The sequence below is a fragment of the Nannospalax galili genome, unplaced genomic scaffold, assembly GCF_000622305.1.
Source record: "Nannospalax galili isolate Female #2095 unplaced genomic scaffold, S.galili_v1.0 scaffold389, whole genome shotgun sequence".
NCBI lineage: Eukaryota > Metazoa > Chordata > Mammalia > Rodentia > Spalacidae > Nannospalax > Nannospalax galili.
The window spans coordinates 727,351-754,851 of NW_008360310.1; the positions used below are offsets into that span (position 1 = coordinate 727,351).

Sequence of the window (27,501 nt, forward strand, 5' to 3'; positions counted from 1 at the left end):
AGGAAGGGGCAGAGCTTGGAAGATGTTCTTAGTAAGGATTGCTATGAGTCCATGTTGGGCCTGGGACGGTGTATCAGCCAGGGGTGGGGAAGTGATGCTGTGAAAGGTACCTGCCAGATGACAAGGGAGGCTAGCAGTGGGCAGAATGGGCCAGGGCTGGGGTTCTGATTTGGGAGCTCTTGGAGGGAAAGCTGAGGCCATAGGGGTAGGAAGAACAACAGAAGGGGTGCTGTTGGGACTGTAAGTGGATGAGTGCAGGGTCTGGCACCTGTGGGGCAGGAGGAAGAGGGTGGCAGGGCCTGGGAGGACTGCTTGTACAAGGTGGGTCAGGAGGTACCCAGGCTGTGCCAGAGCTTTTTGGAGGCATGCTCACTCATACCCACCATGGCAACTCTTTCTGGAAACATCTTCAAACTGTGCCCCTCCCCTTTGTCTCATTGCCACCCGATACCCAGGAGGAGTCCTCTCTGCCTTTTACCTGGCTAGCCAGCACAGACTTTTAAAAGAATCTTCTAAAAATGTTGCTCTTAGCTGTCTTTTTCATGCTGGCCAGGCTGAGATGGCAGAGAACCATGGCCTGTTGTTCTAGGGGAGTGATGGCTCCAGGGGCCAGAGGGTGAGCTGGGAATGTACCTACTGTGCATTTAAAATTACTGTCACCCTGTACCCATGCTATCCTGCCAATCCCATTCCTCTGCAGGACCCAGCAACTAAGGGGGTCACATCTGGCTCAAGCAGCCCCAGGCTCTTCCCAGTGCTGTGGCTCTTCTCAGTGATGGATTCTGAACTGTTACCCACTGGTGGGCATGTGTGCTGGAGCTGGTAGCTGGTCCAGGATGGATGGTGGTGATGTTGAGGCCTCTGCAGTAGTATGAGGACAGCCGGGGTTCCCTCCCAGCTCTTGCTCTGGGAAAGCGCTGAGGCCTTGTGATACCCACAGAACTATCTGGCTGGTATCCAGGTCTGCTCATTGCCCTGTGAGGGATGGGCAGTCTCCATGTGATGGCTGAGGAGGGGAGAGGCAGGCACTGCCATAAGGGCAGGGGGAGCAAGGGCTGTGGACCAGTGAGCTACAGGAGAGGATGAACAGGCTAGCCAGGGTAGAATAGGCATCAATGCTTGAGGGGTGTTGGACTCTGAGGTGCCAGACCCAAGACTTATTTGGTGAAGACATCATTTTAACAAGACTCACTTTGGTGAGTATGACCACACTTTCCCATCTGAAAATTCTCACTGGGGCGAGAGTTCCCAGCATATCTGGGAGCACCTATTTGGCTGAGGGTATTAGGGAAACATAGGCAGCCTGTTTCTCCCTGGTCAGAGATGAATTAAGAAAAAGCGTGGGGAAACAGTAGTTGAATATTCAGAAGGATTCCCCAACCATGGTGGGAATTCTAGCCTAGTACGGTGGCCAGAGGCTGCTGGCATCTTGTCCTCACTGTTCTCCCCCTTCCCCCAGAGGGCAGAGCTTGTCATTCTGAACAAGGGGCAGCCTTGACTTCTGAGGCCTTCTCTAACCCAGGAGGAAAGATACAGTCCTGGTCTTTTGGGGGCTGGGGCGGGGGGAGAGACACTGACTCTTTTTCTTTTACACCTGGTCTAGGGTGCTGACGAATTCATGGGCCGCTGCATCTGTCAGCCAAGCCTGGAACGGATGCCCCGGCTGGCTTGGTTCCCTCTCATGAGGGGCAGCCAGCCAGCGGGGGAGCTGTTGGCAGCTTTTGAGCTTATTCAGAGAGAGAAGGTAAGGGTGGGTCCTCATCAGGGGACCAGGGTAAGGGTAGAGGGGCTGTCTACACACTGAGCTTAGTAGGAGCTGGGATAGCTCCTCTAAAGTCAGGCCTCCTGCTATACCTGCATTGTCCCTCCTTTCTGATCCCCATGACAGGATGTTTCATCTCGGGGTAGTCTGATGACTTCTTGAAATCCCGAGTCCTCTGGCCACTGTGTTTTTGCTTCTCTGGGTCATTCCTTGTTGTGATTTCTGGGAGGAAGGCCTGTGCAGCCTGGTCATAGGGTCTCAGGTGCCATGAGTGAGAAACTGGGGACAGGTAAGGGCAGGATCCTGGCTGTGGCCCTGGCAGCCAGGGCCCTGCTATTAAATACGAGACTGTTTTCGAGCTTCATCCTCAAGCTTGCCACGGATGCCACATGAACCCTGTGTGTAAGCTGCACAGAGGGCCACTCTTAGTGAGGTGTTCAGAAGAACCCAGCTCACTGTCTGCTCAGCTTTAAACAGTCTGCAGCCCTGGCCTATCTGCTCCCTGGCAAGGCCATGGGTATTGGGTGGTGCTTCATGTGTTTGCCTGGCCAGGGTGGAAATGAGGGAGCTAAGGCCTTGGGCGAGGAGCATGTGACCAATGTCTTTTTTCCCTCCACTTTAGCCAGCCATCCACCATATGCCTGGCTTTGAGGTGAGTCTTGCTTTTATATTTCCCTCCAGCCTCCCTGCATTTTCAGAACTCTCTTGGCTTAGGAGGGCAGCTAGCAGGTCCTGCCATAGCCTACCTGTGTCCCCAGGAAGCTCCTTTGTACAGAGGAAGGCTCAGTGGGGCCTCAGAGAAGATGGCAGAAAACTGAGGTCCTCATCTTACTCAGGGGTTCCCAAACCAGTACATACCCCATCTGCCCTTCTCTCCAGAGATGGCCAAGTATCATGGGCTCCAGATTGCAGAGGTGCTCTGGGCTGGCCTGGGCATTATCTCACTGGAGTGGTTTTAACATTCATAGGGTTTCAGTCTCTAGGGGTGCAGCCCAGGCTCAGGGTTTTGGCCTTTGGCCTTCAATGCTGCCTTTGGCCTTCAATACTGCCTTTGACCTTCAACATACAGCCCAGGCTGAAGACCACAGGCTCAGCCCCAAAATAGGGTCTGGAATGGCCAGATATTAGAAGAAATGCCCATTTCTGGGTCCACTTCCATTCCCCTGTCAGGCTAGTCCTGAGGGTGAGGCCCAACACCCCACACTTCACTCAGCCTCTTGCAGCTTCTGATGAAGTCCTGGTAGAAAACCTGTGTCAGCTCTCTGGCTTATTTAATCCTTTTTTTTTTTCTGGTCCAGGCCAGGCTGAGCTGCAGCTCCTTGAGCTGTTGGGATGCCTCAGTTGCCTTTATGTGGCATGCTACATTGAGGTCTAGATGGTTCTAACCACACAAAACCTTCTTTGTCACCCCTTCCCACCCACCCCTGCTTCTTCTCCCTACCCCCTCTCACCAGCGCCCCTCATCCTATACAAATGGAGCTCTTATTTCTGCCAGCCCTGGGGACTCTGGCTCTCCATGGCTCCCTAAACCAACATGCCCCTGCATTTCTACAGCTTCATCTGAGGCCTGGTTCCTTCATTAGGGGGCACTGCAGGGGCCCAGATTCCTCCCACTGCCTGTCACCCTCCTTCTTCCTGTTACTCGAGAGGACCAGACTCCAGGCTTGGGCTTCATTTATTCTTTCTCATGGCTCCCTCTGGCTGCAGGCCTATTGTCCCTTCTTTATCTGGGAGCACGATGGCCAGGGAGCCAGCATGCTGACCTTTGGTGGGAGTGATTTTTATGGATGCCTCACAGGGTGCCGTCTCTGGGTCACTCAGTACTTCCAATTAGTAATGTAGACCTTTTGCTTCCCCTGGCTTCCTTACTGCCCCTGGATGTGGAACATCCCAGATTCAGGACACCTCACGGATCCTGGATGAGGTGAGCTGGGCCCAAGGCTGGGGTGGATGGCAGACACAGAGGGCTGGCTTAGATTTTATTACCTGTGCTCAGTGCAGAGCCGTGGCTACCTAGGTTATATACTGGGGACGATTCTAGCCCCAGAGGCTTGATGCCCTCTTGGGAGTCCAAACTCACCCAGACCACGTAGACAGTAATACTGAGTTCTATCTGCTTGAAAACCAGGTGGCATATTTTCAAGAATAAAATGTTCAGCAAGTGCCAGAGTAGCCAAGGAAGCCTTTCTGGTGGTAGAGGCAATGTTAGCCAGACTTTGACAAAGCACTGAGGTAGACGGTTGGAGGCACACGGCTTTGGTCCAAGGAGCAGGGCACAGTATGGGATCTTTCTCATTTGGAAAATGGGATGGCCAGGGGGCTCCTAGGGATGGAGGAAGTTGGCATATGCATGTAGCGTGTCATATGCTTGGGGTGGGAAACATGTTCCCTGGGGGCCTCTGTGTATCTGTGAAGAGCTAGGGGCAGAAGCTTGGGTAAGAGACAGGAAGAGGAACCCTGGACAGAGAGAAAGCAGGAAAAGGGCATCTACTTTCTGTCAGGGACTCCTTGGGCTGGGCTGAGAGTGGATACCACTTGACATTTTCGGTGCAATTTGGACTTGAAGAGGAGGATCAACCAGGATGTGGGATTGTAGGCTCCCTGCCCCTTGCCTCACTTCCTTTCACTCCCAGGCCTAGGTAGGGGCCAACTGCTGCTGGCTCTCTTTGTGCCTGACAGGCAGCCTCCTGCTTCTGGCGGCCATGCGGAGAGACTGCCGATTTGGAAGGGGCAGCAGAGCCCTGGCCAAAACCCACAGCTTATGCTGAAGAGGACCAAGCCCAGGGATGAGTTATTACAGAGTCAGAATCCTTCATGACCGGATGTGTCATATGGAACAGCAGAGGCTGTTCAGGGTGGGGATGTGGCTGTGGCCTGGCTGTTAGCAAGCAAATCAGAACTGCAGCTTAGGTCCAGAACCAGGGCTGGCCAGGCCCTGGGCTGAGGCCTCCTTTGGTCAGCAGAGTCAAGGGAGAGTGAGTATCCTGGGAGTTTGCTGGGCATAGACAGGGCCAAGCCAGCATGTTCAAAAAATCTGAGGCTCCGGGAGGTGACCAGTCCCCCAAGATTCCTCATCCCAGAGGGTGCCTGCCCAACCCTGGGCCCCTGAGCTCAGCTCACTTCCCTGACTGAAGGCTGCCAAGACCTTGGGTCCTATTCAGTGTTTATTAAAAAAGTATTTATTATTATTTTTATTTTATGTGTATGAATATATTGCCTGCATGTGTGTAAGTGCACCCACCAGTGCTCTTAACCACTGAGCCATCTTTCCAGCCCCTATTCAGGTTTAAAGGCTCCCCAGAGGCTGAGTGGAGACAGGTCAGTCCCTCTGCTGTTCTGGTTCTACAAAAAGCCCGATGCCCCAGCAGGGTTTTTCTGTCCTCTTCATGGTGGCCTAGTGCCTGCCTGAGTCACCTGTTCAGTTTCTCCCAGGCTCCCAGTTCAGTCCCTGTGCAGAGCATGCCAGCCACTCTGGGAGTCTGGAAGCAGAGGGAGCATGGTGTGATAGGGAGCTCTGTCCTGCAAGGTATGAGGTCTGAGGACCCAGGGCTGGGGGAGAGTCTGTTGAGACTTTTGAGACAGTTGCAGTTGTGGGCATTTGCTGGAGCTGGACCAGGGGGAACAAATGGGCTAGTGACTCTGAAGGCGGTTTAAATGGGGAGTGCCTCTCTCCTAGCATAGCCAGGCATGGACAGCCACACGTGGCCTCTGTGACACCTAAATGCCTATGAATGAGATATGGGGCTGGCTGCCCCTGCAAAGGGCTTTTGGTGCAGGACAGAGGGTAGCTTCCTGAAAGAGGGTGCACTGAGCTAGTTTGAAGGAAGGAATTGGCAGGCAGAGTTGGGAAGTGGGCTGTGGACCAGGCACTGCTTTGGGATAGCGTGGCGTTCACAAGAGCCCCTCTCCCAGGCTCTCTGCCTATGGGTCTCTAGGTGGAGTAGCCAGGTTGCCTTGTGTGATGGGAGATTTGTAGGGTTCTGAGGACTTGAGCCCTCATGGAGAATGTGTGTGTCAGGGGGTCCCTTTGTCTTCCCTGTTCTTTGAGCCTTTTCCCACTCTCCCTGGTGTCTCATTCCTCCCCTGTGCCCTCCCTAGTCTTTTCCTTCTCTTGCAGTCCTCCTCTTCTTTCTTTTCTTTTCTTTATTTCTTTTTTATTTATTTTTTTGGTCTGGAGAACAAAGGCAGTTCAGGCTGCCAAGGGGAATGAGTTCAAAGAAACTGCAATTTTAGATTTCCTTAGAACTGGTGAATGTGCGCGTGCACGTGTGAGCATGTGTGCATGGGTAGGCTGGCGAGAACATGCAAGCACACACGCGTGTCAGGAGAGGTGAAGGGGTTCCTTACTAGTGGGCTCCTAGCACTGGGAACATGTAGAGGAAGATCTCCCCTTAGGGGATCTCCCCCATGACCACCCAAAGGACAGGGTCAGGCCTCTTTCCTCCTGCTTCAAGGTAAGGAATGCCCTGGTAGAAAGCATCATATACTTCTGAGCTATTTTCACTGTCAGGTTGGTGGGTGAACCAGATGTCACCCCAGACACCATTCCAAATCTAGGCGGTGGCAGGGTATACCTCTTGTACCCCAACATCCACTAGAAAGAACAATTTGGTGTTTTGTAATCAGGAAAATAAGCCCAGTGGCTCCCCATCCCCCTCCTCCCCCAAGGCCTTAATTTGAAACACTGTTTTCCTGGGAAGTGTAATTAGACCAGCATGTTGTTCCTCACCAGTTGGGTGGGGCAGGCAGACAATGGAGCCTCTGCTGCCTGGCTGCCCCCTGCCTGCAGCTCCCCAAGGAACCAGGATGTGTCTCCCCTGGATGAGGTGGGGGGTCTGAGGGCTACTGGGGACAGGGTGGTCTAGGTAGCTGCTGAAGCTTATCAATACCTTCACTGTCCTGAGATGCAGCATCTGTCTAGCTTGCTAGGGCCTCAGGTTCCTGTGCTGAACTGGCTATGGGACATACAGACTGAAAAGGACCTAAAGATGGCTTCTGCTGATGGGAGAGACCCTTGATTGTCCCTGCCTGGAGACCTGAGTCTGAGCTGGCTTGATCAATGCTTTGTACACTTGTGGATCTCACTAGTGGCTGACCCTAGCTTTGCCTTGTATGTAGGGTAGGCATAGAAAAGGTTGGGCCAATGTGGCTCTCTTGAGCTTATATGGTATGACTTCCCTTGAGGCCTGGGGTCCTCAGAGTCCCTTTCGCTCATGCAACAAAAAATCAGATATCCAGTTGCTCTTGCAGACTATACCCTTCCTTACCTGGCTATGCTGATACGCTGTTCAGTTCTGGTGAGGGTGCAGTACCCTGACTCTCCTGGATGAACAACATTGGGCTAGGTTAGCTGAACCCAGAAGAAATTGAGGCTCAGGAGCTGGCCATGTGGCCTAGGCCCCTGGCTCCCTCCTCTGAGATGAACAAAGGACAGTTGAGACCATCAGAACTAGGGGTGCATGTGTGTTACGAGGGTCACTTAGGTTTAAAAGATGTCAGAGTTATAAGAAATTTATGGAGTGTTTGGAGAGATCTCCTGGCAAGGGGAGTGCTTAAGCTAGGCCCTAAAGGCTGTGTTAAGTTCCAGAAGGCATCAAAGGATGCTGTCTCAGCAATGGGTAGTGAGCAGGCATGGCTAGCTGGCCCAGTGAGGACGTAAGGATGGCGGAGTGGGTGGCAACATGGGTAAGGGGAACCACTTCTGTGGCTCAGCCTCCTGTCTTACCTCTACCTTCTCCTCCCCCAGTAGCAGCTGGGGATTTAGTAAGCTCAGAGCTGCTGGTTAGCTAGGAACATGGACAGATGGTGTGGGTGACTTGCCTTTCAGTGGGATTAAGGAAGAGTGACAGGGGCTCTGGGAGCCATGGAGGCATTGATACATACTCTCAAGGCACCAGGGAAGATTCAAATAACATGCAGAGTCCAAACAGAAACTGCCCAGATGAAGAGGGATCAACTGTGTTCCAGACAGATGGATAGCGAGTGCTGAGTCTTCAGGCTGAAGAGAGCACAATGCCTCCTGCCACTTGCTAGAGCTGAGAAGGGCAGGGTGAATACATCCCAGAGGTGGCTAATCACTCTTCAAGACCCTGGAGTGAAAAATCCATGTGGTGAGAGAAGTTAGAGTAGCTAGAGGATGAGGGGATCTTGAGTGTGTGGGAACATTTCAGTAACATTTCTCAAAACACACCCTGCTCTAAGAGTCCAAGTAAGCTTTGTTAACTGAGGCTCTGTGCAACATGAGATGCAAGGAGACCAGGGAGGGGACCTCTGAGGGATACAGGTGGGAGAGAGTGCTGGTGCTGGCCTGAGGCATGGAAAGAAAACATATGGAAAGGGAGAGAGACATTGAGAGACATTGACATTGGGAGACATTGAGATTTTTAATTTTTTTTAAATTAAAAAAAATTTTTTTTCTCGTTTTATGTGTATGCATGTGTTGCCTGCATGTAGGTTATGCAATGCCCGCAGAGGTCAGAAGAGGCTGTCGGATCCCCTGGGACTGGAGTTACAGATAGTTGTTAGATGCCATGTGGGTGCTGGGATTCGAACCTGGGTCTTCTGCAAGAACAACCAGTGTTCTTAACCACTGAGCCATCTTTCCAGCCCCTTAGGAGACATTGAGATTGAGAGACATAGGGATGGGTGGGAATAAAGGTAAAATAGAATTTTTTTTCTTTGTTGTCTCAGTGAATAATGGGCCAGTTTCTGAGCTGACATTTGAATGGAGCAGGGGCTTTATGGGAGGTGGATATGAGCAAAGAATGTAATCTTCACCGGGCATAGTAGTGTATGCCTTTAATCCCAGTACTCTGGGATGGTCTATATAGCCAGCTGGAGCTACATAATGAGACCCTGTCTCAAAAAAACAAAACAAACAAACAAAAAGAATGGAAAAGTTAAGTGTAAGAGGAAGGATGCTAGGAATGGGGCCCTGAGGCTTAGGATGGGTGGAGGGAGCAGACCGCTTAGGAGCTAAAGGAGCTTGGTGGGGCCACCAGGGAATGCTCATCCTTGAGGGGAAGAATGGGCTGCAGTGAGGAACTGGACAGGTAGCTTTAGGAGGGACACCAAGGCCAGCTGGGCAGGTACTGTTGAGAGGTGGGAGAGGTAAGAACCCATAAGTGTCCTTGGATTGAGCAACGATTGACTTGGAGGGAACTTTCCTGGGAAGGGGTTGGAAGGTCATAGAAGAGGAGGATGGAGAAATTGGGGAGAGAGGCAGCCAGAGAGGAGAGAGGAAGGGCTGATGAGGAGACTCAGAAAAGAGTGTGGGTGAATGGACAGCCCTGGAATGGAAAAGAAAGAGCTAGGGGCAAGGGATCTTGACGGACTGGGTTGGAATGGGGTCAGGGACCTAGAGAGCACTGAGGATCTGGTACACAGTCACAGCTCTGGAATGGGCAGTGTGGCATGCATGGCACCAGGGCACCATGTGATGCCTTGCAGACTGGGCCACCTAGACAAGGGTCCCAGAAAACTGCAGCAAAGAGCATAGGGCAGGAATGTTGTGGGAAGCCTGTGGAGTACAGTGGACACAGACGGCCTTGGGATGAGTGTGTGGCCTTATGCTGAGGAAGTGGCCCCAGGATGTCATCTAATCTGTGTCTCTGCTTCTCTTCCTCCTGCATTCATGGGCTTGGCTGCACAGCTGTGTGCTCCTGCCTTCTTCCTGCAGGACCTCTTCCAAATGGTATTAGCACTTACCCTGCTCAGCTCCATGCCTCTGACCTCCTGGGGAGTGAGCTCCTGATGTGAGGTCCCTGGTCCTCAGCACTTAGAGAAATACTGTCACCATGGAGCTGAAGGAAAGCTTTAGAGCAGACAGCCCAGTGTTGACTGAGCTTTCTTTGGTGATTATAGAAAGTTGTGGTGGCTGGGTGAGGAAGATGGTCCTGCCTCCTTACTTGGCAAAGTTTGGGGCTTATCCCTTCCTGTTGCCCTTCTTTTTGGCCTTGGTCCCCATAGTGGACAGGGCATCAGCTATGAGAGACCATGAACAGGCCATAAAGCATGACACTTTAACTAGGCCACCCCAACTACATAATCTCCTGCAACTGGTGCAGATTTCACATGGGTACCCAGGATCAGTTAGCAGCCCAGCCTCTGTAGTGACTGCATGTGCTCTCTGGGAGCAAATCTCTTGGGCTCTGTGGTGGGCATAGCTCCCCTGCAGGTGTGTACTGAGGCAGCTCTGTCTGTCACCCTTCTATAGGCCCTTCCCACAGTGTTACCTGCAGTGAGCTTAAGTCAAACTGACCAGTTCCTACGTTATGCCCTGATAACTTAAAGGGATTTATAAAGCCAATATTGTGCCAATATTGTTCTGAGAGGTGCTTCTGGCAGCTCTCCTTGAATGACCCTGGGAAGAGCAATCCCAACACCAGTTGTAAAAACCTTGGTGCCGATGCTGGACAGCAATGGCAGTGGTAATTACAGTCATGCCATTCATTAGGTGCCATCTGCTCACATTCATCTTCTCATTTAATTCTCAGAGTGACTTTGTTAAGCATATTATTACTCCCAGTCTTTACACGGAGTCACCCACACTGAGTAATCTGCCCAGGATCACACAGCTAGGAAGCGGCAGAGTTAACATTAGAGTCAGGGCTGTCTGGTCCTAGACTCGACCTCCTTGCTGTTGTGGAGTCAGGGCGGTATGACACCACCAGTGGTCACTGGGCAGGAGAGGTGGCATGAGTTGCCATGAAGTTTAATGCAGGCAGGAGAAAGCTGGTCTTTCTCTTTGCTCCCATCACTCTCACCATTCGTGTTCACCACTGTCTAGATATATCATTCTTTCAGTTGGAGGATAAACTGAACTATTCTGATGCTTATTAAAGCATCAAACACAGTCCCTTTGATGATAGTTAACTTTTCCTTAACATTAAGGCATCCATGTGTGGCGGTGTAGTTTGGGAACTGCACAAGGACTCTAAAAGGGTGCAATTTCTAGCAGTCTATATTTGTATTTATTATAAAGGTTTCCCAGTAGGTGGCAGTAAAGTGTCTTGGCCTAATAAACTCATAAAATATGATTTTCTGCCATGGAGTAAAGAGTCTTAAGAAAAGGACATCTTACTCTAATTGCCACAAGTGCCCCTAGCATGACTAGGGAGTGTTCATGTGTTGAAGACACTCTTCTGAACATGTATGCATGAACATCTCAGCTCTCATACTAACTGGTTAGAGACTGACTTTTATACATGGAGAAGCTAAGTGACAGAAAGGCCAGACAGCCGGGTGGATGGTAGAGCTAGTGTCCACCACCACTAGAGTTCACTAACCTGAGGTTGTGCTTCCCTCTGTTGCTCTGTGCTGCCCCCTGTGTGGCTCTTAGTGATGCCAGGGGCTTCCTGCCCAAGTCTTCCTGGAAACCCCATAGCAGGCCAGTGTTGCCACGTGCCTCACTCATCTTTGGTCTGTCATGGTGAGGGAGCCTTCTCTGGAGTGCAGAGGATGGTGGCCACATATCCCATATCTTGTGAGGACAGTGGCTATGATCCCATGCCTTATTTGCCATTGCTCTGTTCTTCCTGGCTTCCCCCATGCATGCTCTGTTCTTTGGGGGGACGGATGTGGCAAACAAGGTTGGGGCTCAAAAGTGTCTGGGTCTAGAGGTAGGGGTAGAAATCCAGGTGTGTATGAGCCAGGGGGGCAGGAGAGTTAGGGTGGGGAAGGTGACTGAGAGACTGAAGTGGATGGTCAAGATGGAGGGGGAGGGTGTGTATGCATGTGTCAGCGTATGAGTGTATGCACGTATGTGCTCACATGCATGTGTTGTAGAGGGGTAGACCCTAGTGTCTCAGTGGTGCTTTGGAGCCCATGTTGTGGGAGGAGAGCCTCAGCCCTGTGCAAAGGCATGTGTATTCAGATCCTGGACAGGACAGTCCTGGTTGAGGCTGACCTGGCTCCTTTGTGCTGCCTGTTGGGTTCCCTTGGGCTTTGTGCTTTTCTGTTCCTGTCTCTCAACGCATGTCACTACCTTTTGCCCTGCTTGCCTGTCCTTTCTTACCCTGCTGGCTTGGTCTTCATTCCACCGTGGGACTCTCTTCCATTTGCTGTCCCCTGCAGTCGGAGGACACAGACCTGCCCTACCCGCCACCCCAGAGGGAGGCCAACATTTACATGGTTCCCCAGAACATCAAGCCGGCTCTCCAGCGCACGGCCATTGAGGTGAGCTTGGCTGCCGGGCAGGGGCTGCAGGCCTGGCCTTTCCCCTTCCTGTCCCAGTTTTGCCTAGCCACTGTCCCCTTTCTCTGTCTCCAGATCCTGGCCTGGGGCCTTCGGAACATGAAGAGCTATCAGATGGCCAGCATCTCCTCCCCTAGCCTCATGGTGGAGTGTGGAGGTCAGACAGTGCAGTCCTGTGTCATCAGAAATCTCCGGAAGAACCCCAACTTCGATGTCTGCACCCTGTTCATGGAAGTGGTGAGCCCTACCTCCCTTTCACTCCCTTGTAGTCTCATGATCCCAGCAGCCCCTGGGTTTGTCTCTAGCTCCCTGGAGAGCCCAGATGTGAGGGTTATATAATCTCTATACTTCACTTAACTGTGACTACAAGGAGGAAGTCTTCCTCTCCTTAATAAAGGCCTTCATCCTATGTGCAGTCACATGGCCACCTCTACCTCATGCCTGGCCCTGAGTCAGCAGAAGCCTCAGGATCCATTTTCAATCTCTTCATGCTAGGCTTCCATCCCCAGGGGCTCTCCCCAGTGATCCTCCAGGGCTGACCTTCAGCCATTCCTCCCAAGCTTCCCTGCCTGGTCCTACTTCAACCTGAGCCCTGCAGAGCAACCCTCAACCCCCAGCCCCCAGTTCCTCAGCTCCTGGTCCTCAGGCCCCCCCTCCCCAATTTCCTATCCCTCAGCTGTTGGTTCTCCCTGCTCTCTTATTCTTAGCTCCCTATTCCTCAGCCCCAAGAATTCTGACTCTGGTCCCCAGCAGCCCCCAGCCCTTGGCCCTCAGTCCTCAGCTCTAACCCCCAGCCCCCTAGCCTTTGGGCCCCTAGCCTTTGGGCCCCTAGCCTTTGGGCCCCTAGCCATCCCCCAGCTCCTCAGTCTTCAGCTCCTGCAGCCTTGGTCCCGAGTTCTCAGCTTGCCAGGTCCTCACCTCCCCAGTGCTCTCGATCCCCTTAGTTTTCAGCTCCAAAACCCTTACCCCTAGCCTTTCCAGTTTCCCAGTCTATGATCCCCCAGTTTTCATCCCCAAACCTTCAGTGTCCTGGCTCCTGAGTCCTCAGTGCATGCTCCCAGTCCTTAGCCCTGGCTCCCAGTCCTCAGTCCCAGCCTCTCAGCACCCCAACCATCAGTTTCCTAGCTCTACCTTCCCAGCTTTCAGCCCTGGCTCCCTCACTGAGGCCCTGGCATAGTCCCCCAGCCCCTGACTGCCTCCCTCCCCAGTCCTAGCCTTCGTACCCCCAGTCCCTCAGCCCCAGACTCCCCAGCCCTCCCGTCCTTAGTCCCAGCTCAACCCTCAGCCCTTGGCTGTTTCCCTCCAACTCTTGGCCTCCCAGTCTTTAGCCCCCTCCCCGGTCCTTAGTTTTGAGCCCCCAGCCCTCAGGCCCCTTGTCCCTCAGTCCTTGGCCTCCTAAACCTTGGTCCCCTGATCATCAGTACTCCAGTACTTAGCCCCTAGATCCAGCTCTCTGGACTGCCTGGGCCCAGTGGCCAGCAAGGCAAGTCTGAGGAAAGGAAAATGGTTTGCAAGATGAAAGAACTATAGAAATTCCAGGCCCGGTGGCTGTCAACAGGAGCCTCTCTTCTTGGCTGAGCCAAGACGCCACTGAAGGAGAGCATATAAATTATTTCAAGTTGTGTTCAAAGTGCTTTTGGGGTGGGGGGAGAAGAATCTGGGTCTGCAAGCCAACTCTTGAGTATCCACTTGGGGGGGACTGTCTGTAAGAAAAGTTGAGCTGCAGCCCAACTCCCCTTCCCCCTCTTTCCCCAGGCATTGCAGGCTTAGGGAAAGTAGGCTGGCTCAGACAGGCAGAGCAGGGTATGTTTGGAGGTAAAGCTGCAGAGAGGCCAGCCTCCACACACAGCAGTCAAGGGTAGGCACAAAGGTGTACGACCTCTGCCCCACTGGTTTGCCTCTTGACCCGTTGCAGACTGTGGGTTCAGACTCACTCCCTGTTTCTTGGACCTGCCCATGATGGCCTTCTCGTATCTCTCCCCTGAGACTTCTGAGAGATGAGTTAAGACCCATGTTCAGAGATTCCCTGTCTTTATCCAGATGTTGCCTCGAGAGGACCTCTACTGTCCCCCGATCGTGGTCAAGGTCATCGATAACCGCCAGTTTGGTCGCCGGCCCGTGGTGGGCCAGTGCACCATTCGCTCTCTGGAGAATTTCCTGTGTAACCCTTATTCAACTGAGAGTCCATCTCCACAGGGTGGCCCAGGTATAGGATGAGAAGTGACATTTGCTGAACTGGGTCAAAGGTGGAGGCCCTCCCTTCCTCCCTTTCACCTGGAGCAAATGACCATACCTATGGGAGCTGCGGAGCATGGCTCAAAATGGGGGGGGGGATTAGGGAAGAGCTGAGAGGGAGGGAGATGCAGGGAGACAATGCAGGGAGAGGGAATTGTGAGGGGGAAAAGAGAGGATTAGGAGGCAGAGAAGGTGAGGAAGGTGAGGAAGTAGCATCAGGAAAGGGAAGGACCAAGGGAGGAGAGAAACACCTGTGACCAGGGTGTGAGAGGTGGGGGCTGATTGGTCCAGTCACAGTCTCTTGGCTGAGCTCCTCACAGGTATGAACCTGCTGCCCCTGCAGATGACGTGAGCTTACTTAGCCCTGGGGAAGATGTGCTTATTGACATTGACGACAAGGAGCCTCTCATCCCTGTCCAGGTAGGATAAGAAAGATGGCAGCCTCCTCTCTCTCCCTTCACTTTCCCCTTTGTCCTCGCTACCTCATCTCCTCTAGCTCTTCCCAACCCTTTACTATCACACAGTGACTATGCCCATCTACCTCTACCCTCTGGGGGCTTGGTGCTGCTGGATGGAAGGACATTGGTGGGAGCTTTCAGTCTAGCTGGAGAAGGGGATATGTAATCCTCAGAGCAAGAACACAACCTTTCTCCTGGACGTGAGAAAAATGAGCCATCTGCCTTGGGATTACACTGAAGGCTTCTCAGTGGGAAGGGAGATGGGAGGGAGTATATGTATCTTCTTTAGGGGGAGATTCTTCTGTGGGCTGGTGCTTGGCCAGTCCCTTTGAGGCAGCTTAGAGAAAGGAGGCTGTCTAGGACCATAACACATCTTTCTCCATCCCTCACCTCTGAGACCAGAATGGGAGAGATTGAGGGAGGGTCATTACAACCTGAAGGCAGTTAGTTATCCTTTTGCTGGGTGAACACATGGTATGTCAAGGCATGTAGCTAGAGGCCTGTGGCATCTTTTACCCAGCAGAATACTGTCCCCATCTTGTGCTTTGGATGGGTTTTGCATCCCATAAGGCCAAGTTCACCCAGTCCTTGCCCCAACAGTGGTAGAGAAAGCCCTACCATGAGCACAGGCCTTGAATTTGTGGTCCGTCACTCTCCTCTGTGGCTGTGCATGATGCTGCTCATATGCCTGACCTATCACTGTTCCCTCAGCTTCAGGCTGCCTGAGGCAGAGCCTCCCAGCCTGTTCGATGGCACCACGTCCTCAGGCTATGGTAGACAGATGGGAGGGTGGATGAGTGAGTTGATGAATGGATGGATTGACAGGTGGCATTCTAGGAGTGCTCCGTGTTCTTCAAACCATCTGTCAAATCTTAGCTCTGCACATGAGAGCAAGCCAGGTTCTAAGTTGGCCTCACGGTCTTCTCTGAAGCTTGGCTCTGAAGCTGTCCCTGGAGTTGCGTGCATGACACCGAGGACCACTTTTTGTCCCTTTCTCACTTGTCTTTCTGCTACTTCCAGGGGAGCATTTCCAGTGTTTGTTCCTGGAACCAGGCTGTGCTCTTAAGGTTTCACTGGTTCTGAGAAAACATCAGAAGCCCCATGCTCTCATCTCTCAGCCTCTAGTACTCACAAAGGTTCTGCACTGCTATCCTCTCTACCGAGGCAACCTTTGTTCCTGCTGTCCTGCTCAACTCCTCATTCTTTAAGACTCAACTTAGGTGTAGCTATAGCTTCTCCTGCAGGATCTTGGCCGCTGCACCAGCTTTAGGTCCTGCATGTCTCTGGGTCTCAGCATCTTTCCTGGACTAAACTCAGGACAGCAACCAGGGTGCCTTTCTTTTTATGTCTTCAGTGTCCAGCACAGAGCCTGGCTTAGAGGAGGTGTTCAGTGAGGATCTGTCTGAATAGGCAATGAGTAGGTAGATGGATGGATATATGGATGAATGGATAAGTGGGTAGGTGGGTAGATAGATGGATGAATGAATAGATGGATGGGTGGGTAGATATGTAGATGGATAAGTAGATGGATAGGTGGATGGATGGATGGGTGGGTGGTTGGATGGGTGGATAGATGAGTGATTTGATAGGTGGATGAGTGGGTGGATGCGGTAGATAGCTGTATAGATGCAGTGGATAGCTGGATGGATGGATCAGTGGATGGGTGAGTGGACAGGTAGATGGATGAACAAATGGATGGATGGACGGATAAATATAGATCGAGGAGGGGATGGATGGACAGGTAGATTGATGAGTGGATTTATGTTTAGATGGATGGGTAGATGGATAGATGAATGGGCAAAAGGAAAGATGGATGAAAGGACTGACAGGCAAATGGATTGGTGAAAGACAGATGAATGGATACATGAGTAAATGAATGGATGGGTGGATAGATGAATGGGTCAGTGGATGGATAGGTGGATGGGTGGATTGATAAACAGATAACTTGCTCACTGTCTGCATGGATCTAAGGAAAGATGTCTCTAAACAGGAAAACATAAGTGAAAATTTTGGATGGTTCTACACTAATGTTAACAAAAGTTTGCTTTGCTCTTCTGCTTGGCTGGGTTGAGCCTGAATCTCTGGCCTGCTTTTCCCCAGCTCCTGTATCCTGTCCCCTTCACCAACCTGTCTGAGCTATATGGAAGGACAGGACTGCTCAGAAGGATTTCTACTCCCTGTATCTTCAGTGTCCACAGGCTAAAATGGGGAGGAGATGTTTGGGTCATGCTGGCTGCAAGCATAGCCAGAGGCAGGTAATGAGGAGGCCTAAGCTGGACAGCCTCCAGGCCCTGACATGAGGAGACTGAGGCTGGGCTTGAGCCAGAGCCAGAGCCAGAGCCAGGACTGTGTGCTGTATGAATGCATGGCCACTCTGATTGGAGCTGTGGGCAAAGACTTGCGTGACCAGGAGCTGGGCTTTTGGAGGAGTACCATATAGGGAGGGCTGGCCTCACCTCACCTGAGACGAGGCAGGAAGAGGAAGAGGGACCAGTCTGTTCTTATGGAGGAGGCCTGGGGTGTGTCCTTACCATCTGGCATAATTCAAATTTTGCATTTCCTGTGTCTCACTAGCCTGCTCGTTTCACCATTGATGCTACCCCTCTGGTTGCCCACCAAGTACTGGCTGTTGAACTAGCCTCAAGCTCCTCCCAGCTCAGTCCTACTCTTACCAGATTCTGCCTTTGCCTCTTCCCTCAGCTGTGCCTTCTCTTGGTTCATTGCCATCACCTGCTTAGGTCATGGGACGAGTCTGCCACGGATGGAATTGGTCACCTGAGACTCTTGATGCTATTGCAATGGCTGGAGCTTAGAGTGGTCCCAGCTTTCTATAAGTCTTGTTTGGTGTCAAGAATGGTTAATCTGGAGATAACTCACAGTAGACCCTTAAGGCAAACTTGTCAGCTTGGCCTTTTGGAGCTTATAGGCCAGTGCCCATATCTGTGACTGAGGAGATAACATGTGAATGAAGGCCTGGCCTCTCTGACCTCTTCCCTGGGGTCACGAGGGCAAAAGTGAGACAAGGATGATCCTGCATATTAATGCCACAGTTTATTCTGCACTATGTGGCACTGTTCTGTGCAAGCTTCAGACCAGTTGCTGGGGTATGGTGTGGGGAGGGGAGTGGGGGGGGGTAGTGTGTGTGCTCATGGTAAAGTGGTGTGTGTGTGTGTGTGTGTGTGTGTGTGTGTGTATGACTGTGCCCTGTGTAGGCTTTAGACTGGCAGCTCCAGTGTAGCATGCGTGTGCACATGTGGTGAGGTGTGTGTGTGTGTGTGTGTGTGTGTGTGAAATGTGGTAAGTTGGAATGTATGTGGTGAGGTGGTATGGTTGTGGTAAAGTGGTGCGTGGATGTAGTAGAGGTGTGGTAAGGTGGGTGTTGGGTGTATATATGGGTTCTAGATGTGTGTGTGTGTGTGTGTGTATGTATGTTAAAGGTGTGTATAGGATGTGTGTGTAAGTTGGTATGTTGTGATGAGGTGGTGTGTGTGTATTGTAGGTATGTGTGGTAGAGATATGTGGTAGGGTGTTGTTTATGTGAATGTGTGTGGTAGGTGGGCAGAATGATGTTACTGAGGACATGGTTGGCAGGTGGCATGGAGAAACCCTTGGAAGGTGGTGAGGCCTCTTCCCCTTACCATGGGCTGAGGTGCTGTGGCTGGCTGGCTCCCAGGCTCTCAGGCTCAGGCTAATTTGGAGTTCACTGTTCCAGTTATAGTCTCTGGGCCGCCATGAAGGTGGAAACAAACTCCCAGAATCAAAGCAGCAAATTATGGCTGTAGCCTGAAGGGGAACGTGTAATTTCTGCAGCTGCATAGGCCTTTTGCGCTATGTTTAGCTGCATGTTCCTTTTGCTCTGGTGACCTGCCCGATCCCCTCTCCCCTTTCTAAAAAGGATAGGCATTCAAAACAACAATGAGGCCTCTAAGGGGTTAGGCCTGAGAAAGGGAGGTACAGGGCCACCTCTGGCCAGCCGGGGGCTGCAGGTGGCATCACTAGTTTATTTTGGGGGTCACACCGTACCCAACATTGGCCAGCAGGCCTGGCTGGCTGCCACTTTCCATTCTGCCTGCCTGGCCAGGCTAAGGTTCTGGGTTCCTTAGTGACACTTTCCACATAAAGCAGGAAGGGTACTGGGAGTCCGAACCCCACTCCAGGTCCCAGCTCCTACTACTGCCTCTCTGCCCCCACTACTGACCTCTGGAGAGTATTTCTGGGCTCCTACCACACAGGAAGGGAGGCTGGCCTTTGCCTCTTTCTGAGTCCTACCAGAGCCAATGCTCCAGGATTACTGAAGAGGGAGGCTAGAGCTGATGACTTCCCACTGGCCCTTGGCCTCTTCAGCCTTGCCTCCTCTTGCTGCTGCTGTAGAGTCTGCCTCCCTGGCCATTCTCTCTCTTCTTCCTCTGCTCCTCTGCCTAGGAGGCATCTCCCTGCCTGGTTCATCTGCTATTCTGCTGCTTGCCTACCTCAGCCTCATCCCCTCATCCTGGTTCATTGCTGTGGCCTCTGAGCAGATCTGAGATCCTCCCATAAGACCTCAATTTACAGTCCTGAAGGCAGCAAGCAAGGATGCAGGATGGGAAGTTTTTTCTAGGATGGGGAAGCAGGACTGGACTGTAAGATCCTCCAGGCTCCCTCCTGTAGGTCTGGGGAGCCCTGTAGTGTGTGGTGCCCTGCTTCTGGGGGACAGAATACAAGGACTTTGCCCTTGCTTGGTTATCCTGTAGCATTAGCCACTGAAGGAGCCGGTGAAGGGATGGTGGGATTGGGCCTGTCCCTGGAGCTGCCAGATTGGGGAAGGCAGGGAGAGTGGCTCAGTGGGTGGTGACAAACACTCCTGTCAGAATAGGAGACAGAATAGGAGACCAGCACTGGGTTGGTGTGGACTTATCTCATTCAGACTCACTGTTGTTCTGGGAAATGTTGGTTCCTCTGACTACTGCCCAAGGTCACACAGTTGGGAGGGCCATGGAGCCAAACTTGACTAACTGGAGAGTGCACACTCTTTCTACAGGTGTATGAAGGGCCCTACTCCCTCAGGACTGACCAGCCTTTCCTGTATCGGGTCCTAGAACCTTGTTGCTAACCGGCATGTTTAATTTGTAGCTTGCAGATGGGCTGTCGAGTTTGACCCCCACTAATCTGGCATCTTCTCCATCCAGTCCTCATGTATGTATTGCTTACTATTTGTGGGGTCCTTGATTTCTCTAGGGGATCTGGGGATGAGAATAAAAGACAGGGAGGAGAGGAGGGGTTCTTGATCTTCAGTGGAAAACATTCCTGTCTCTGCCCTGTGCAGTCATGGAGGGGTGTGGAGCAGCCTATGCAGTGAGTCTTAGGAACCACCATCACTAAACTGTGCTACTAAGGCTTGGTTCAGTCCTGGTTACCTGTGTTAGGGCTGGGGTCCCTGGTAGCCCTGCCAGGGCCATGGAAGAAGAGATGTCTCCAGCTTTGACTCTGTACTCTGGGACCTGAGCCTGAAAAGCCACTTCAGGTGACAGCAGGCTGGTGTCCCTGGTTCCTCCCAGACAAGTAATGGTGTGTATGTGACTGAGGACTCTTGGTGGGTCCTGACAGCTTCAGATGTGCAAGTGGGGGCCAGTGTCAGCACTCGGTTCCCAGCAGGGCTCCTTTCTTTCTGCCTGGATAATCTATCAGGTAACATCTTCAAGATGTGGGTTCTTTAAGGATGAGGGCTTTGGCAGAAGACCATCAGCATGCAGGCATGAAGTCCCATGGTGGCCTGCTGGGGGAGGAGGAAGGAGCAAGAAGATCTGAGGGAAGGCCGCAGAGGTGAATTCCATTCATAGTGCCAGAGGGAGGCGTGGCTGTAGTAGGTGTCTTGTGGGCTTCCTGAAGGAGGCAATGCCTATTTTCATTCTTTCTGAATTAGTTTTTGTGGACGATGTGGAAAGTGTAGGGCAGAGTTAAAGTCATCTGCATTTCTATCAGTGAAAGGCAAGCGCAGTTAAGGCTGTGAAGATGTACCTATGTTTTTAGGTATTGTTTATGTATTTGTTTATACTTTGAGCTTTAAACAATTGAAATCATACTGTACTTTTTTATAATATGCATTTTAAAGCTTGTGAATGCTTTCTCACTATTTTTATATTCTATAAAAATAGGGAGTCAGGCGTGGCGGTGTATACCTTTAATCTCAGGACTTTGGGAGATGGAGACCAGCCTGGTTTACATAGTGAGTTCTAGGCTAACTGTAACTATAAGGATATTCTGTCTCAAAAGCTCTTAATTTGTTAGCTTGCATCACTGTCCTCCTTTATGTCCCTAGAAGAGTTATTTCAGTTTGCTTTCTATGGGTCCAGCCATTTAATTTGTTCCTGGGCATTTATTTTATAACCTTTCTTACTAGTCTCAATGGAATGTCTTCCTTCCCACCTCCCCCCCTTCCTCCCTCCCTCACTCTCCCCCTCTCTCTATCTTTCTGTCATAGCTGTAAGTATTGCTAGAATAGAATAGAAGGCAGCTCCTCTCTTGTCCTCTCCCCTCCCTCCCTTCCCCTCTCCCTCTTTCCATCTCTCTTGTCCTCTCCTCTACACAGGCTGGGAATTGAACCCAGGGCTTTGTGCATGTGAGGCATTAACACTGAGCTACTTCCCCGGCCCAGGAAACAGCACTTTTGTTTACTTAAATTGAAACTTTATTTTTATTAACCCCTTCATTAGTTCTGACCCTTAGTTGATCTTTTGGGCTTTTAGGTGAATAAAATTGTTTTCTTCAAATAAGTATGACTTTCTTCTTCATAGCTACATCTTATTTAGTCACCTTTTCAAGATGATATTTGATAATGGAGAGGCTTGTGAGGAAAATTATTAGGCCACCAATTAATGAGAATATTTCTATCATTTTCATTAATTGTGATGACAACTGGCTGTTTCAAGTTGTCTTAGTTTTGCCAAGATTGTGTATTTTGTTGTTAGTATTTTTTAGTAGCTTTAAAAATAGGGATGAGGGCTGGGGAGATGGCTAGTGCTTGCTGTGCAAGCATGAGAACCTGAGTTCAAATCTTCAGTGCCCCTATAAAAAGCCAGATATGGCCATGCATGCCTATAATCTGTAGGGACCAGAGACAGGAGGATACCTAGGGCTTGCTGTCAGCCATTTTAGTTCCAGGTCCAGAGAAAGACTTTGTCTCAAGGGACTAAGGTGGAAAGTGACAGAGTAAGATACCTAATGTCCCCCTTTGGTCTCTGTGTGAACACATGGGCTTTGTGCATGTATGCATACACTACACTTTCTCTCTCTCTTTCTTTCTCTCTCACACACATACACACACATAAACACAAAGGAAAAAAATAGGCATGAGAGTTTAATTTTATCAATGTCATTTGGTGGCTATCAAAATCATTTTCTTTGCACTGTTCTAATAATAAAATGTATAATGAGGGGCTGGAGAGATGGCTCAGTGGTTAAGAGCACCGACTGCTCTTGCAGAGGTGGCTATGCACCGTCCTTAATTCCAGTTCCAGGGGAATCTGAAGCCCTCTTCTGACCTCCGCAGCATTGTACAACATGGGTGCACTCACATACATGCAGGCAATACAGTCATACACATAAAATAATAAATAAAATATTTTAAAAAATGTGTAATGAGCCTGTGTCCCTGGGGTACACCCCCATCAGTCAGTCAGTCTGTCAAAGGGAGGGGAGGGGAGGGGGGAGAATGCAGAAGAGAGAGGGGAGGGAAAGGAAAAAGAGAAGAGAGGAGAGGAGAGCGAGTCAAGGATTATAGCTTGCTAAGACTGGAGCTCTGTCTCCAACATAATCACACAGGTGGCTGGCTAACTAGAAAAGTTGGCTAGATGGGATCACTAGAGCTGCGGCAGAGTACTCACATTCAGGGTTCCTACCTCTGCGCATGCTCATCTTCCAGCGGACCTGTTCGGAGCCCTCTTTGGATGCCGATGCACTGAATTGAGGTTCCTATTTTTCCTTTTAGACCACAGCCAACATAAATTACCTATTATTTTTAGTCTTAATTGTATTAATGTTTGAAAACAATTTAGTGATACTTCCAGAAATACCTGTGGTAGTCCTTTTAAGAGTTGAGATCCTTCTCCCTTATTTATGCTATTTTACTTGTACTTTTTTATTTTTTAAAAAACTGAGAGCATTAAATTGATATTTTATAGTTTTTGTCAAATTTATGTCATTATTCATTAGTGCAGTGGGTATGAAGAGTCAGCTGTGGTCACACACACAGCTTGCTTGCCAGGAGCTGCTACATGCAGGCCTTCCTCAGACACTGTCTGGCCCTAGTGTGGCTGGCAGAGAGTAGAGAGTTTGTCCCTTCTGGTCCAGAGGATGTTTGAAAGGAGCATTACAGAGTTAGGTGTGCTGTTACTTATTTAGCATTTCTCATCTCTGTTTCTTTGGGGCTGTCTTGATGAGGATTTACTGTTAGAATTACTCTCACTCATGTAGTGCCTTCCACATGCTCTACTTTCTTTGCTATGGCATGAGAATTTTCTTTCTAAAAAAAACTTTGTGTGTGTGTGTGTGTGTGTGTGTGTGTGTGTGTGTGTGTGTGTGTGTGTGTGTAGGGGGGGTGGGTGCATGTGTGTGGAGGTCCAAAGACCTCAGAGTCAGTCCTTGACTCCCCCTTGTTTAAAACAAGGTCTCCTTATTGTTTGCTACTGTGTACTCCAGGCTAACTGGCCCTTCTGGGAAGGCTCCTGTCTCTGTCTCCCACCTCACTGTAGGAATACTGGAATTATAGACGTGCCCTGCCATGCTCAGCTTCATGCGAGTTCTAGAGATTAGAACTCAGATCCTCATGCTTGCACAGCAAGTGCTTCACCCACTGAGCCATCTCCCAAACCCTGGAATGAGAATTCTTTCTTTCTTTTTTTCATCAGTTCATTAAAAAAAACTTTAAAAAATTGTATATTTATTTTTATGTCTGGGTGTGCACATGCCATATTACGTATGTGGAGGCAAGAGGACAACTAGTGAGAACTGGGTCTAGCCTTCCTCCAAGTAGGTCTTGGGGACTGAACTCAGCATTTCAGGCTTGGTGGCAAGTGCCTTTACCTGCTGAGCTGTCTTGCTGGCCCAATTCTTGTTTCTTAAAGGCTCAGCAATAAACTGGAGTCATTCTATGAATTTGATTTATACAGGTTGAAAATGATAAGATTTAAAAAGTCTTGCATAAAATGTATAGTAATATGAATTTACCTATATGTTAAAAAGATTGACAACCATGTGACGTAAAAGATGAATACCTGCTATCCTTTCTTGAATATGCTGCTGTGTGATGTGACCTTTGAATGAGAGATTTTCAATACTCCATGTCTTATGTGATTGTGTAAGAGGCAACTGGTCTGAATGAATTTGTAAAGTTGTTCCCAGGCCCTGTTTCTGAGGGGATGCTTTGATCAATTTCTAGTTCTTCAGTTTGGTAGCTTTGATGCCTCTTCACATGGGAGGGATGGATGTGTGCATGCGTGAAAGACGCCATACCACATTGCTTTGTTCCCGTCCTCGTCAATGACTTTGTATTTTTGCTTCATTTCTATTCTTTTCTGTCTTAGACTTAACAGCATTTCATCTATTTTAAGGTTGTTTTGCTTTTGAACAAATCATTCGTTAATGTTTCTGCTGATGTTAGTTTCTTTGATTTCTATATTCCTGTCATTTTTGAACTCTCTCACTTGGAAATTTCTCATTTTTATTTCTCATATATAGCTGGAGTTATTATTTCATCTTTCTTCTTCACTTAAAACATCCTTTAGAAGGACGTATTTGTCTCAATTCTCTTCCTAAAGTTCTATAAAAACTTTTAAAGGTTTATTTTTTAAAAATTTTATTTATTATTTTAATTTTATGTGTATGCATCTATTGCCTGCATGTAGGTAAGTGCACCCATGTCGTGCATGGGGCTGTCAGATCCCCTGGGACTGGAGTTATGGGCAGTTGTTAGCTGCCATGTGGGTGCTGGGATTCAAATCCGGGTCTTCTGCAAGAACAACCAATGTTTTTAACCGCTGAACCAGCTTTCCAGCCCCTAAAGGTTTATTTTTATTATTTTTTAATTTTATGTATCTGAGGAAGTCAGAAGAGGGGGTTGAGTCCCGTGGAGTTGGAATTAAGGTGGCTGTGGGCTGCCTGATATGGGTGTTTCAGGTCCTCTGCAAGAGTAGCAAGCACTCTTAACTGTTGAGCCATCTCTCCAGCCCTTTAACCGCTGAACCAGCTTTCCAGCCCCTAAAGGTTTATTTTTATTATTTTTTAATTTTATGTATCTGAGGAAGTCAGAAGAGGGGGTTGAGTCCCGTGGAGTTGGAATTAAGGTGGCTGTGGGCTGCCTGATATGGGTGTTTCAGGTCCTCTGCAAGAGTAGCAAGCACTCTTAACTGTTGAGCCATCTCTCCAGCCCCTCCATCTTCCAAAAGTTCTGAAGTTTTGCTCTTCATACTTACGTTGTTGTTCCTTCTGGACTCAGTATGTATGTGAATGTGTGTGCATATGAACTGTGAAGTAGAGATTGGTTTTTACTTTTTACCATCTAACCAGTGATGTGCATGCTAAATTCATGACAGAAAGTTCTGCCCTTTCTCATTGGTCTGTAGCAACAGCTATGTCATGTACTTGAAGTGTTTTAGTGTAACAAGTTCTAGAACATTGAGTATAAAGCTTTGGTTTGAGCCACAGATTTTGAAGCATTGGTCACAGTATAGGCCTGGACATGGAGATCTAAGTGTAACTTGGCTTAGGTGTCCTGGACTTTTTGTAGCAGAGTGGCTGTGTCTGTGGGCTCTTCCTTCCCTTCCAGGGGTTCACTTCTCTTTCTCTATACTATAGTTAACTGTCTTTTTCTCCTATAGTTTTCTAATGAGTGTTGCTGTATGGTAAAGGAAGTACTTACTTTGCCTGGTTTATTTGCAGCAGTTGTTCTAACCCTCAGCTCTCCCACCTTTGTCAAATTCTTGAAAAACAAAACAACCTTGGGATTTTGTGATTGAGTTATGGTGAATCTCTGTATCAACTGTGGAAGAATGGGTGGTTTTTGTTTGTTCTTATTTGTTTTTATTTTAGGTGTATGAGTATTTTGCCTGCATGTATGTAAATGTACCTGTGCCGTGCAATGCCTGTGGAAGCCAGCAGAGGGTGTTGGATCCCCTGGAACTAGAGTTGTAGACAGTTGTTAGCCACTGTGTGGGAGCTGGGAACTGAACCCAGGTCCTCTGCAAGAGCAACCAGTGCTCTTAAACCCTGAGCCATCTTTCCAGCTCCCTGTTTGTTTTTGAGACAAAGACTCACTGTGTAGTCCTGGCTGATCTGGAACTTGTGTAGACCTTTGCAACTCAGGTAAAGGACTGATTTTATAACTGCCTGAGAAGAATGTGAATTCTTCACGTGTAACATGTCTATTTAGGACAGACTTGTTAATGTGTTATTCAAAATTAGGTTCCTTTATTTTATTTTTTAAAATTATGTACGTGTCTGTGTGGGGGTATGCACACATGAGTGCAGGTGCCCAGAGGCCAGAAGAGGTCATCAGATCTCTTGGGACTGGAGTTACAAGTGGTTGTGGGCCATTCTATGTAGATGCTGGAAACCAAACTTGATTCTCTGCAAGAGGAGTACATGTTCTTAACTGCTGAACCATTTCTCCAGACCTCTGGGTTTTTAAAAATGCATCATTCTACCATTTTGTTGGTATATTTGGATTTTTGCTATCTTTTGCGACTCTAATAGTCTTATCTGTTTCTTCCTTCCACCTTCCCCTCACCTCTCTCTTTTCTCTGGTATTGAGGATTGAGCTCAGCCCCTTAAGTATACCAGGCAAGCAAGCTACCCATGAGCTCTATCTTCAGCCCCCTTGTCTTTCTTTTTACATGGGAAAATCCTCCTTTTCATTTGCCCTCACTTTCCTTTTAAAGCTGTGTTGCTTCTATTCCTTTAGTAACTTGTACTTGTATAGAATTCTTTCTTTGCTGTGCAAGACGGGATCTCACTAGGTAACCCAGGCTGACCCTAATTTGACACCTTTTTACCATAGCCTCTTGAATGAAGGGATTTTAGGCGTGTGCCACCATACCTGCCTTTAAATCTTAACCTGCATATGACTTAGTAAAATCTTAATCTATATGCATAGCCTCTTCCAGAATATGATTAGGAACTTAGAATGCTTTACTACATTTTCACCATTTTTGTTTGATATTTCACATGTATCTTTTTTTTTTTTTTTGTCTTTTTGAGACAGTGTCTCCCTGTAGCCCCAGCTGTCCTGGGACTCACTGTGTAGACCAGGCTGGCCTTGAACTCACAGAGATCCGACTGCCTCTGCCTCCCAAATGCTGGGATTAAGGCGTGCGCCACCATGCACGGAATTCACTTGTATCTTTAAAAAAATATTTTACTTACTATTTTATGTGTATGAGTGCATTGCCTACATGTTAGTGTAAGTGCACCTGTGTCATGCAATGACTGCAGACATCAGAGAAAGGCATTGGATCCCTTGGAACTGGAGTTATGGATGGTTATTAGTGCTAAGAATTGAACCTGGGTCCTGTGCAGGAGCCATCTCTCTGGCTCCTTTATTTGTATTTTAAACAATATCTATGTTCTTTTTTTTTAACTGTAAAAAAATTTATTGAGAATTTCATACATGCATATAAGGTGTTTTGATCAAATCCGTGCCCACCCCCTCCCCTCCAACTCCTCCCATATCCCCCAATCACTTTTTACTGACAACTTCATTTTCTCTTCGTTCTTTCTTTCTCTCTCTCTTTCTTTCTCTCTCTCTCTTTCTTTCTTTCTCTCCCCTTCCTTCCCTCCCTCCTTCCTTCCTTCCTTCCTCCCTCCCTCCCTCCCTCCCTCCCT

The 27,501-nt window shown here is 49.3% G+C and overlaps 1 protein-coding gene across 16 annotated transcripts in view; it reads left to right on the forward strand.

Moving 5' to 3' along the window:
* Window positions 1-27,501, forward strand: part of Dysf (dysferlin) — a 216,495-nt gene that overhangs the window by 135,389 nt on the left and 53,605 nt on the right. For 8 of the 16 annotated variants that reach the window (XM_029559433.1, XM_008824703.2, XM_008824706.2 and 5 more), the window contains 8 exons: window positions 1,604-1,744; window positions 2,385-2,414; window positions 3,657-3,686; window positions 11,837-11,938; window positions 12,032-12,193; window positions 13,997-14,162; window positions 14,535-14,611; window positions 19,759-19,821. In XM_029559433.1, the coding sequence (XP_029415293.1) occupies window positions 1,604-1,744; window positions 2,385-2,414; window positions 3,657-3,686; window positions 11,837-11,938; window positions 12,032-12,193; window positions 13,997-14,162; window positions 14,535-14,611; window positions 19,759-19,821 (771 nt within the window). The remainder of the gene's footprint in view (window positions 1-1,603; window positions 1,745-2,384; window positions 2,415-3,656; window positions 3,687-11,836; window positions 11,939-12,031; window positions 12,194-13,996; window positions 14,163-14,534; window positions 14,612-19,758; window positions 19,822-27,501) is intronic. The other 8 variants (XM_008824709.2, XM_008824707.2, XM_008824705.2 and 5 more) reach the window with 1 other exon arrangement.